This window comes from Rasamsonia emersonii, assembly GCF_000968595.1.
Source record: "Rasamsonia emersonii CBS 393.64 chromosome Unknown ctg1118621760326, whole genome shotgun sequence".
NCBI lineage: Eukaryota > Fungi > Ascomycota > Eurotiomycetes > Eurotiales > Trichocomaceae > Rasamsonia > Rasamsonia emersonii.
In genome coordinates, this window is record NW_013563076.1 from 48517 (window position 1) to 60783 (window position 12267).

The 12267-nt window shown below is 51.4% G+C and overlaps 5 protein-coding genes across 5 annotated transcripts; 4 read left to right on the top strand and 1 right to left on the bottom strand.

Annotated features, from left to right (window-relative positions):
* Positions 1-326: 326 nt before the first annotated feature.
* Positions 327-1453, top strand: T310_5781 (uncharacterized protein; the record flags this gene model as incomplete). Its single annotated transcript, XM_013471370.1, has 2 exons — positions 327-387; positions 453-1453. 2 exons carry the CDS (start codon positions 327-329, stop codon positions 1451-1453), a joined length of 1062 nt encoding a protein of 353 aa, XP_013326824.1.
* A 224-nt stretch (positions 1454-1677) lies between these two features.
* Positions 1678-2652, bottom strand: T310_5782 (uncharacterized protein; the record flags this gene model as incomplete). The annotated part of the gene is made up of 1 exon (XM_013471371.1): positions 1678-2652. The coding sequence occupies one exon, from the start codon at positions 2650-2652 to the stop codon at positions 1678-1680; it is 975 nt and encodes a 324-aa protein (XP_013326825.1).
* Positions 2653-3629: 977 nt separating this feature from the next.
* On the top strand, positions 3630-5186 carry T310_5783 (Maltose permease; the record flags this gene model as incomplete). Its single annotated transcript, XM_013471372.1, has 1 exon — positions 3630-5186. The coding sequence occupies one exon, from the start codon at positions 3630-3632 to the stop codon at positions 5184-5186; it is 1557 nt and encodes a 518-aa protein (XP_013326826.1).
* Positions 5187-6419: 1233 nt separating this feature from the next.
* T310_5784 (clr-2) lies at positions 6420-8571 on the top strand (the record flags this gene model as incomplete). The annotated part of the gene is made up of 4 exons (XM_013471373.1): positions 6420-6498; positions 6570-7678; positions 7746-7956; positions 8030-8571. 4 exons carry the CDS (start codon positions 6420-6422, stop codon positions 8569-8571), a joined length of 1941 nt encoding a protein of 646 aa, XP_013326827.1.
* Positions 8572-10478: 1907 nt separating this feature from the next.
* T310_5785 (uncharacterized protein) lies at positions 10479-11783 on the top strand (the record flags this gene model as incomplete). Its single annotated transcript, XM_013471374.1, has 3 exons — positions 10479-10524; positions 10584-11021; positions 11104-11783. 3 exons carry the CDS (start codon positions 10479-10481, stop codon positions 11781-11783), a joined length of 1164 nt encoding a protein of 387 aa, XP_013326828.1.
* Between the last annotated feature and the right edge of the window lie 484 nt (positions 11784-12267).

Consider the following 12267-nt stretch of genomic DNA (forward strand, 5'->3'; position numbering starts at 1 on the left):
GGGGAAGTGGCCCACATTGGACACAGACAGCAGGCAGATGTGTTTGTCACGCAAAGGAGAATCAAGACATAAATACTCAAGCTTAGTAAGGAGGTCTCCCTCGAGAATTATGTTATCATCCCCGTCACTGTTGTCGCAGTCTTTCGGCACAAATCCGAGCACGGGAACGGAAGTGAAGCTGCGAGGCGGAGGAGCTTCTTCCGCATCACCGGATGAGACCATTCGACAGTAGTCTAGTCTTGTTCATGTGAAACGTTATATGCCAATAGCTTTCCCTAAGATGTGACTCCATCTCTTGAACAACTTCCCTGCTCTGGTTTCTCAAGATGGCTCAGTCTGCAGTAAATGGGGTTGCTCTGATCGGAGCGGGGATCTATCCTAAAGAAGGTACGAGGACTAATGTCCTCGATTTTCCACCTAATTCTTGTGCAGACGAACTGATGAACTGCTAGCATACCTCCCAGCTCTGCACAAAACCAAAGCCACCCTGGTGGCCATCTATTCCCGGTCCCTCAAGTCAGCGTCCGAGTGTCTGGCAGAGGCGAGGAAGTTCGACGGTCTCTGTGCAGAGAATATTGCTGCCTATCACGATGGATCTCCTTCGAACGGAGGGCTGGACCAGCTCCTGCAGCGAGACGACGTGACCTCTGTCATTGTTGCGCTGCCAACTACCGTGCAGCCGGCGGTCGTTCTGAAGTGTCTGGCCGCTGGCAAGCACGTATTAATGGAGAAACCGATCGCCAAAGACGTCAAAGACGCTGTAGCGCTCATTGCCGAATATGAATCGCAATTCCAAAGTCAGAAGCTCATCCTCGCAGTCGCAGAGCAGTTTCGCTTCGACCTCGCGCATGAAAAGGCCCGTCAGATCGTGTCCGACGGCACCATCGGCGAGCTGGTCGCTGCTCACGCCAGGATCTGGAGCAACATGCAGCCGGGCAACAAGTGGTATGAGACGGAATGGCGCAAGGTCCCCGACTACCAAGGCGGGTTCCTTCTCGACGGTGGCGTGCACTTCATCGCCTTGCTCCGATATGTCTCCTCCGACGAAATCGAGGAGACAGCCAGCTTTGCAAGGCAGACGTACGACCATCTGCCTCCGCTCGACACTGTGCAAGGCGCGCTGCGGTTTAAGTCTGGCGCGCTGGGCACAATAAGCATGTCATGGGCATCCGTCAAAGGCGAATATAGTTACAATTTCATTGGGACGAAGGGAAGTCTGACCATTACTGGCGCAGATGGAGGAACCAAACTTGTGGTAGAAGACGAACAAGGAAAAGTTGTTTCGGAGGAGATCATCGCCGGCGAAGGGACGGCCCAGGAGTTTTTGGGATTTTTCGAGGCCATCAAGCGTGGTCAAGGCGATGAACGGGCGTCGCCTCGTCAAGCACTGGCCGATGTGGCCGTGGTGGAAAGCCTCCTCAATGGTGGTGGAAAGGTTCAATTATATAAATAGTAGGAGCAGGAGAGAATATTTCAGCTTAATTTTAAATAGAGTAGGCGAGGAATCTAGGTAGGCTTTGACAGTCGTTTCAGGCTTAAGCGGAGCAGCCATTTATAAATTCCGAGATTATTTAGAGCAGGCTCACTTTGTAGGCGGCAAGAAGCGGTCAAAATTCATCAATTCTAACATCAATCACATTTTAACTATTTCGATGCCAGATAACTGCATATGAACTCTCAGAAAATCTCCCCCTCATACGTCATCTTCTCGACATCGTTGAAATCAGGAGCATTCCTCAATCTAGCGTACTCCTCCACGCTGACTTCTTCGATCTGAGGAATAATCCCATATCCCTTCGTGCCGTGCATAATGCGCTCGTACACCCCCGTCTTCGCCGGGACCCGGAACCGCGCCTTGCCATGCCACCAGCTAGCAGAAAATCCCAGTGCGATCATGTAGCGCATCGCGTCCGACTTGTTCGGCATCCCGGCGTGCCACAACCGCATGTCGCGGAAGAGGATGGATCCCCGCTTGACGGTTGGTTGTATACCTGGGAGTGTCTTCTGCCTCTCCTCGAGGTATTCGGGACGAATGTGCGTTTCTCCCTTCGGTCCTGGCGGGGTCTGGGATTCATTGTCAAAATGATGCGTCCCCAGCCAGATCTCCGTCGAGCCATTGCTAGGACTGGCGTCGACAGTGTAGATGTTGGCGATGGCATAGAACGGGGCCGGGGGATGGTTGCACATGGCGTCCGAGTGCGCAGGCTGCCGGTGAGTGCCATGGGGCAGCGCATTGTTGCCAGTAATCATGTTCCATTTGGCATCAGGCCCGAGATACAAAGTGACAGCGTGGAACAAGATGGGGTTGAAGTACACGTCGTCGAAAAAGTATTCCGACGGCACCAGCGGAGGGCCCTGTTGGATGTTCTCGACTCCGAAGTTCCGGTAGAGATCCTCCTTCTGCAGTTCTTTTTCAGTGTCTTGGGTCATGAACTCGTTGATCTTCTCCAGATGGGCAGGGTCGATCACGTCTTTCAAAATGACCACGCCATCGCGGTGCATTCCCGACAGAAAGAGCTTGATATTCGCGTCGTTGAATCGGCCGCGAGCAATCTCCTCGCGAGACGGTTTCACTTCGACGGGCCTGTTGAGCTTCTGCGGCGGCAGGTCGGGCATATACACGTTCGTCGTCGGCTGCGTGCTGGGCGCCATTGTGAGCTTCTAGACAGCCTCGCTCTGTTATCCTTTCTCTATTAATACGAGTGGTTATGGGACTGATCCTATCGTAAAAGGTTGGCGTTAGGTTATATATCTTCGACAGATGACTGCTCTGGACTTTGAACAATTTGATAGTGAATAGTTACACCAATTCGAAGTCCATAGACTATCTCTGTGCATACTCCATACAGAAAAGCGTGTATATCTTATCGACGATCAAGCCTGTTTCAGGCCGATTGGCGGGAGACAACCATCCGTCGCGGGGGAACACGGATGTCGACCTCCGCAGAGTAGGATAGGAGAGCTACCGTTACATCCTGCGTTGTTGAAAACAGTTAGACTGGGTGTTGATGTCTTATCATGCCCTTTTGCATAATTCTTTCTAGTCTGTTCTAATTCCTCCTTTTGAAAGCGTTTAATATCACTGTCAACTTAACCGAACGCTATTCAAGTTATCCGATAACACTCATACTGACTCAGTGAATTTGAAAGTCCAAATCATCGGAATTACCCATAGACTGGTCGACAGTTAAGTGGTTGCATTGGCGCAAGCCCTGCTAGTCGAATCATATCTTGGGCTATCAGTCTCTTGGACGAGCAACTGCCCGACACAGTTGGCGCGACGCAAGTTGAATGCCGCTAACTGGATAGTTATCGATCGCACAAGATAGGAGATTTCAAAGCTTCCAAATCTGAATTCCTCTATGCCGGAGGCAACTCCCCACGGGGGCATTCTGCGTCGGCCTGGCACAAGCTGACCCTATGAAATTGGCGGCCTGTATGCAGGAAGCTTATCAGGGCCTGAACCGGCAGTAATACTTAATCGATAGCTTGGGAACACATTTTTCAGACGGAGAAATCCTCCATCCAGAGCTTCTCTCTATTGACATTAAAATCATTCTCATATTTTGCGTTTTCAGAGCCAGATAACCACGTCGGGGAACACGACCGACAGCGCTGGTGAGTCCAAAATGGCTGCAGACGTGAAGAAAGACAATATCCTTTTCCATGAACAGTCCAAGCTGGCGACTGAACGGGAGCACTCGATGGGCACGATCGAGGCGATCAAGCTCTACCCCAAGGCCATCTTCTGGGCGTCCATCTTCTGCTGGGCGCTCGTCATGGTAGGCTACGATTCAGGAATTATCTTCTCCTTGTACGCGCTGCCTGCCTTCACGCAGAAATACGGCCAGTACTACGGCCCTGAAATTGGCTATGAGATCTCCGCCAAATGGCAGAACGTGCTCGGCATGGGCACGCCCGTCGGCCAGTGTCTCGGGGCGCTGTTTGCCTCCCATCTCATGGAGCGATGGGGACGGAGAAAGGTCTTTGCCGTGTCACTATTCTGCACAACATCCTTCATTTTTCTGCAGATGTTCGCGCCCAACATCCATGTCCTTGCGGCGGGAGAATTCCTGGCGGGTCTGCTGTACGGCACCTACGTCGTGCTGGCCCCGACATACGCGTCGGAGGTGTGTCCAGTTTGTCTTCGCGGTATCCTCAATGCTTCCATCAACCTGGCCTATGTCATCGGCCAATTCATCGCGGCCGGCGTTGGGCAGGGCGTGTCGACCCGGACAGACCAGTGGGCATACCGCATCCCCTTTGCGGTCCAGTGGACGTGGATTCCCTTCCTTGCCCTGGCCATCGCCTTCGCGCCTGAATCGCCCTGGTGGCTCGCCAAGCAGGGTCGGATAAAAGAGGCCGAAGCGTCTCTCCGCCGGTTGGCCGTTGATTCTCCGAAGGCTGACATCCAGGCAACGCTGGCGATGATCCAGTCAACGCTCCTGCATGAGATGGAAGTCCAGAAGGGCGTCACTTTCGTCGAGTGCTTCCGCGGCAGCAATCGCATTCGCACTGAGGTTGCCGTCATGGTCCAGGTCTGGCAGGTTGTGACGGGCATCTCTCTCATCGGCTATGCGACATACTTCTTCGAACTGGCCGGCATGCCAGTCGCGGCCTCGTTCGACATGGGACTGGGAAACACGGCGATTGGTTTTGTTGCCACCTGCGGTTCGTGGTTTCTCATGTCGCTGACCGGCCGACGGAGGATCTACATGGGCGGCGTGGGCATCATGGCTCTCTGTCTCTTGCTTATCGGCATCTTGGACTGTCTTCCAAACTATACCTCCCACCCCGCCTACACCTGGACCCAAGCGGTGTTCTTGGATCTGCTGACGCTGGTCTACCAAGGCACGATTGGCCCTGTCGCCTTTGCCATCCTTGCAGAAGTCGGAGCTGCCCGTCTGCGATCGCACACGGTGGCTCTGGCGGAGGGGATCGGATCCGTCTTTCAGATTATCACCACGATCATTTTCCCCTACATGATCAATGCGTCCTCGGGCAACTGGAGAGGCAAGACAGGATTCTTCTTTGGCGGGCTGAGCATCCTCGCTACGATCTGGTGCTTCTTTCGGCTGCCGGAGACCAAAAACCGGACGTTTGAGGAATTGGACCACATGTTCGAGGAGGGTGTTCCTCCGCGGAAGTTCAAAGGCTATACATTCGAAACACTGCAAGGCGAGTGATGAACATCGTGCTATTAAATGACTGTCGACTTAATCCTTGTTACGTCTGAGTAATGTTTCCGTTCTGTCCGAACTGCTAAATATATATTTCCTGCGCTGATAGCGAGTTGCATGACGGAGCACCTCGAACCAGTTGGACCCTGCTACAAAATACAATGCAGCGAGCATTATTCTATCAGTGAAGGAGCGCCTTTGTAGTCGAAGAACCTCAGCTAATCAAATGAACTGAATGCCATGGCAGCGAACACGGAGAGGACAGCGCCGTCCACGTGATCGGAAGACAGCTCGCTTTTCCGAGAGACAGAAGTTGAATTAAATTAATGCAGCTCGCTAGGCGACTCGCCAGTGTTTCAGCGTCTCATGGATCAAAGTTGTGAAGACTGGCCGTCAAAGAGGATTGGTGCAGATTCAAGATGACAAGACTAGCTACCATCTAACAGGGACCTGTCTGGGGCTATCTCTCAGTAGTGGATACAAGACCGAAGCTAAAGCATTATCGATGAAGCTAACAGTGAACATTCTGTGCGGGGTAATCGCAACGGCGCTATCGTCGACTGTGCTACAAGACGCAGTCGACGATTTCTGTCTGCGTGACTCCGCCATGTGAGCGGCATCCATTTCCAGCGTATCAGTCTTACTGAATCTGGATTTGAGGACGAACTCATGTAAAATTCCTGGAAAGCGAAGAGAACAGGACTTCGTATTTTGCAACAGACTATGTCCTCATCAAAGCGTGCATGGATGGACAGTAACTACGATGCAGAATGGATGCAGCGGCCTTTCTAGTAAGGAACTGTTGACTTAACATCACAGCTGCTGCTCGCGGGAAAATGACTCCTCGACGTACACAAATATTTGCCACCCTCTGCGGCATGTTGGACTAGAATTCAAAGATGACAATATGGACTTTCGAGGTGGGATCAATACAAAATGGTTCGGAGTCCGGAGTGCAACCCGATAAAGCAGTAAATCGTAACTTAATCGCTTCGTAACGCCGGAGATTCGACCGAGAATTTAATTTTAATCTAAAAAGAACGAGCTAAGGATCCAGTAGGAGCTTGCTTCCTATTCGTCAGTTTGCTGGTTGCCCTATCCCCCGTGGTTTTCTCGATTTGGCCACTTTGTCACTTCCGCTCTATACGAATTGCCCAAGGCAAGTCAATAATCGGATCAGCAGCAGCAGTCGTTTAACGCACCGGTCTGGGATACCATCAACCTATCGGTCTTTAGAGCATGCGCGATGCGATGGTTGAGAACTCATCACCAGACGGAGCTGCCAAGGCGCGCGTGCTGCCCAAGATCAAACAAGCGTGTACGGACTGCAAGCGACGCAAAGTGCGGTGCGATGGCAAGCTGCCCTGCCACTACTGCAAGTGGTACAAGCATCCCGAGCGGTGTTTCTACGCCCAGCAGACAAAGAGACAGAACCTGACGCGCAAGTCGTTCGATGCGCTGCGTCTGCGGCTAGACCGCGCCACCAGCATCCTCGATCGTCTCTTCCTTGCACTGATTTGGACTCCCTGGCACCTCTGACCCGTGATGCGTTGATTGATCTACTCCAGTCGTCGCGATGGCAAACCAGTCCCTTTCCGCCGGGCAGTCAGAGCAATCCATCTCCTCAGCAGAGCGCGCAGGCGAGCAATCCATCGGACTTGCCTGACTTCTCCAACGATGGCCGGTCCGGGACGTTCGAATACGATGAACCCGTCAACAGCTTAGCTGGAACTGAAGCAGTGGCCGTGGCCGACGACGTCAATTCCCTGTCCCTACGGCGGGACCGCGGTTCTTCTTACTTGGGTGCATCCTCCGCCGCAGCTGGTCTTCGAGTCCTGTTGAAGATCGCCCCTGATACGATATTCTCTCGGCAGGAGAGTATTAAAGGAGGCGCTGGAGTGCCGTCCCTGACGCAACCATCTCGGTCGTCAAATGTTCCGCTTCGTGTTGCTCGAGATCATCGAGAATTGATCGACAATTACTTCACGCATGTTCATCCCGTCACTCCAATTCTCGACGAAGCTGAGTTTCGCGCGACCTTTGAGTCAGGAAAGAGTCAGGACCCAGCATGGTTCGCGCTGCTGAACATGGTTTTCGCCCTCGGGACGATCGCCGCGACAACGTCCGACTCGGACGACGATATCTACTACTACAACGTCGCCAAGTCCTACATTGGCTTCGACAGTTTTGGCAGCGGCCATCTCGAGACATTGCAGGCACTCATCCTGATAGCAGGTTGGTATCTGCACTATCGCAACCGACCCAATATGGCTTCGGCCATTCTGGGAGCTGTCTTCCGAATGGCGTACGCGCTTGGGCTCCACAGAGAGCTCCCTGGCGGAGAAGGGACACCGAATGCGAAGCAAAGAGAGCTCAGACGACGCATATGGTGGAGCTTGGTGGTGTTGGATACCAATGAGACGACCACTTTCGGTCGTATCTCGAACAGGCCTATTTTCGACTTTGCAGTGAACCTTCCCAGGAACATCGACGACAAGGTAATGACATTCCTCTATTCCGATACTTAGATCATATATCGACGGATCTAACGTGGGGAATATATAGACGGGAGAAGTGGTGTCCGGACCGACGGTTTATTCAATGCTCATCGCCGACATCGAATTCTCCAGGCTGGCCAGTCGCATCCAAGAGCGTCTCGTCTCGTCTCCGCTCCTATCCTTCTCCGAAATGTTGACGCTCGATGCCCACCTTGTCTGCTGGCACGAAAGCTTGCCTTCCTTCTTGCGAGCCCCCGAATCCCTGCCCCACGTGGCTCGTACAACCCCGGGCATCATCTAAATGGCGGTATCAAAACCTCCGGATCATCCTCCACCGGCCTATTCTTCTAGATGCTGTCCTTCGACGTGTTGCATTTCAAGATCTTGACGCGGACCAGAAGGTCTGCGTGAGAAAATGCCAATCATTGGCGCGAAATGCCATCGAGTGCATTGGCTCCGAATGGTCCGAAAACCAGTTCTCCGGCTGGCCGGCAGTCTGGTACCTCTTCCAGGCCAGCATCATCCCATTGCTCTGTCTGTATTCATTTAAAGACGAGAGTCATCATGTCGATGATTGGAACCAACAGGTCCAGAAATCTATCGACTTGCTCCGCAAGATGGAGCCCTGGAGCGTGGCGGCCAAGCGGAGTTGTGAACTGATCAGCATGTTGTACGACACGTATAAAGAGACACTGAAGACGGATGTTCTCCCCTCAGAAACCGCCAGGCCGACACCGCCAGACCATTTCTTCGCGGCAGACGTTGCTCCGCCTCTTCCGACGGGACCGCCGGATTCCACCAGCTTGTCTCTGTGGGATGGCCTCTTCGATTCCGCCGAACCCGACTTTCCCGACCTGGGCTTCGGCATGGATAGGTTGGACTTTCTGGGCTGATTGTGATTGTTTCAGATAGTGTCATACTTGGGGAGACATAAGTAACACCAGTTATAGATTATCGGTTCCTCTCACGCGCACTTGTAGAGTGTGCCGAATGGACAGAAGGCTATAATCGTGGCTGAGAAAACGTCAGACATTGGGCCAGCAGCACAAGCCTGTTTTGTGTCCAAGATTCTCCGTGACATGCGTTCGTACGTGTGTTTGAGTCGACGCAGAGTGTAGGATTAATACTCTTCGAGATGCTATATTTCCAGATCCAGGTTCTCATGCTCAAGGCTTTTGTAATTCACGGCAGAAAATATGATAACAAGATTAATAAGGGTGAACGAGTTGATATTTATATGAAGACAAGTTAAAAGAAAAGCATCAAGCAGCTGAATTTATTCGTACAAGTCACCATCCATAACCGCAGGTAGTATACAACAGCTACGAATATCTATCTAAATAAGGTCATTATAATAAATAAGAAGCGCGATAACTACAGTTGCTTAATCTTTATAGCCCGTAATATGATGTTTTCCCTACCTTCATGCCCACAATGCTATCACTATAACATACCATCGGGGTACGGATAAGGTTTGTACTCAACTTAATCTCAACTACAGTGCAAGAGGGGAGGCTAAGTGGTACTAAGATAGGAAAGCCGTCAGCCACAATCCACAGGCGATTAGGCGTTGCCCAACCACCAAGCTGGATGGGAGATTATGATATCCAGACCAACCAAATGGGATTTCTACCTTTCTATAGTGAGATCAGTTAATGGGTACGTTTTCCACATTCATTTGGTAAGATGACATCGATTTTAGTGATTTGGTGAATTTTTAGTCCATCATGAGATTAGTACCGCAGATTAAGTATGAGTTTGACTTCGTCCTCCAGGGTCCTCAGTTTGACAGACGTGACGTCGGTTCCACCTGGCGTACATGACAGAAGTTAAATTCCACGCGATGTATGGATGTTTGATATTACGGCCAATAACAAGACTTCAGGAGGTATGTTTATTGTAATCTGTACCGGCCAGAAAGGCGGAGAGCTGATTGTTCGAGTCGCGAGGGAATTTAGACATGAAAGTCTCTTGGATGCAATAATTATTTTATCAATATATCTAATTATCATATATATTGCCTACCTCTGATCTGCTCAAAGCTCGCCTCGTGTTTGTTGGTGCAGAAGTACTGGTGCACGGATATATAAAAATGACGAACACAGACATTAGTGAAGTAGTACCCAATCATAATATAGGACAGCCACAAAACACGTAATTCAGTGTGAAGCCCCGAAACGTAAGTTATGACGTGACTCCATTAATTCTACAGCAGAGAAGACTCCATATCGAGGCGTTTCAACATCGCCATTCTTCGGCTTCGGGAGACATCCGGGTCGGCCCGGAAGCCGCCCACAGCCCGATTCGGCATGTGCGGAGAATGAGGAGAGGAGAACAAAAATGCCGATTTGGCCGATCTTGCCGATTCTCCTCATCAGGCGTGATCGACAGCGTAGGATCCAGCCTCGATCCCAGATCCCCCGCGCGTGGAGCCGCTTTCGTGACGCCTGCATCCGGACGCGCGTTTTTCTCCTCACCTTCTGCTTCACTTCATTCGTCGAATAGCATGTCTGTGACAGGAAAGTGGAGATGGACAGGTCTTTTTCGGGGTTTAACCATCGCAATGCGGGATTCGTATGCAGAGTACTTTAGATCGCTGGTCCCCATTTGCTTCCAAGTGCACTAGTACTGCAAGAATCCTTCCCTTGCGCCTCGTGTCAACCGTTCATTGGAAAGATCTCCGCCGCTTTGATCGCCTTCTAAGTCGAATCCTCCGCGTGACAGCGACTATATAAACGGTGTCTGTTTATTGAAGAGCGCCACGTGCAGTGGACCTGGGGAAATGGCATTCGACGACGATATGTTGAGTCGCAAATTCGGGAAGGAGGTGACGAATTATTTTGCTGGTAAAACACAGCTCGTTGACTTCGGACTTGCATCCTTCTAACCATGTCCTGAATAACAGGGCTGCCGTTCAATCGAGTTGGGTTCCTTCGGGGTGACCATACGTTCCTGAATGCGGCAGTGAAGCACCCTTCCACGTCGTTTCTGCTGTTTCAGAACAATGGACCACTCGTCAAGGACGAGTCCAAACTTGCATTCGTCTCCTACAAGGATGTGGCGCCTCTGGTCGGCAATGATCCATTCCGGGGCAGTGAAGCCCAGCTGATTGAGGAATACAATTCGACTATCACGAGACCGTTGCTGGTCCTGCTTGGGCTGGACGAAAGACAGAAAAACGGCATCACGTACAAGTCGTACTCTGGTGCGCCGTACTTTGCCCTGGATGTCACTCCGAAGGGGACTATTAAGGAACAGGCAGAGTCGGTGATCTCCGCTCTGGAGGCGAAAGGGCTGAAATTCTTCCATGGTCGTTCGCACATGAAATTCTCCCCGGAAGAAGGTAATAAATCCATACAGTGATGGGCATATACCACCGACTTCTCACGGAATTTATCTTGGACTTTGTATGCTGACTTTGGTAGCTGCCATCTTTGCGATGGGACGAGCTGTCATCGACTGGAACAACCGCAATCCGTTCTGCTCACAGTGTGGGCAACCGACCCTTTCGGTCCAGGCCGGCTTCAAGAGAGCCTGTCCTCCGAAGGACCTGGCGTCAGCAGCTGCTGGATCGGCCGCGGTGGAGCGCCCGCCATGTGCAGCGAGAAACACCATCTCCAACGTTTCATTCCCTCGTACGGATGCATCCATCATTGTCGCAGTCGTGTCCAACGATGGGAAGCGGACCCTGCTTGGCCACAACAACCGTTGGCAACCATGGTGGTACAGTACCTTGGCCGGATTCTGCGAGCCAGGCGAGTCGGCCGAAGAAGCTACACGGCGCGAAGTTTACGAGGAGACCGGAGTTCGCATCGGTCGCGTCGTCATCCACAGCACGCAACAATGGCCATACCCGTCGAGTCTGATGATTGGCGCGATTGCACAAGCTCTCCCCGGAGCGGAGGAAATTACCTACCACGACAAAGAGCTGGGAGATGCGAAGTGGTTTGACTTGGCCGAAGTTGAGGAGGCGTTGAACCTCCGGGCGATTCCTATGGGAGAACCGGCACCTCCACACTTTGCTGAAGGGAAACTGAGGGTTCCACCGCCCACCGCCGTCGCGCATCAGTTGCTTAGGGCCATTGTGAATGGCTATGTGCAGTAGTTTGTATAGGTTAGGGCTGTGCTGCGAAGTCTTTGCAAGCAGCGCATTATGTGGTCTCTACTGTACAGAAATGATTATCGTCAGGACGCGAGGCTGAGAGAGCCTCTGAAATACTCAAGAATGGATGGCATATATTTGAATGCAACAATGACATTCATTGTATCATAAATAAGATTTAGTTACCTTATGTAGTCAGATTTGCTACGAGTATTAATATTGCCAGCGATTAATTCCATCGTTGGTTGCTAGCATTCTCTCTGTCTATATGGACATTGCAGGCAAGGATTGCCATGCACATACGCAAAGAGATAGCCTCAACCTCAAGCTACTATTTTTACATTCTTTGTACCAAAAACAGCTTCTTTTCAAATCTGCCGTACGCAACAACCGTGACGTCACCAAAAGACACCTGTAGCTATCTTGGAATCAGACGCAAAGCATAGACTGGAGCTTTATTTTAGTAAGGCTCAAAGTCAAAAAACAT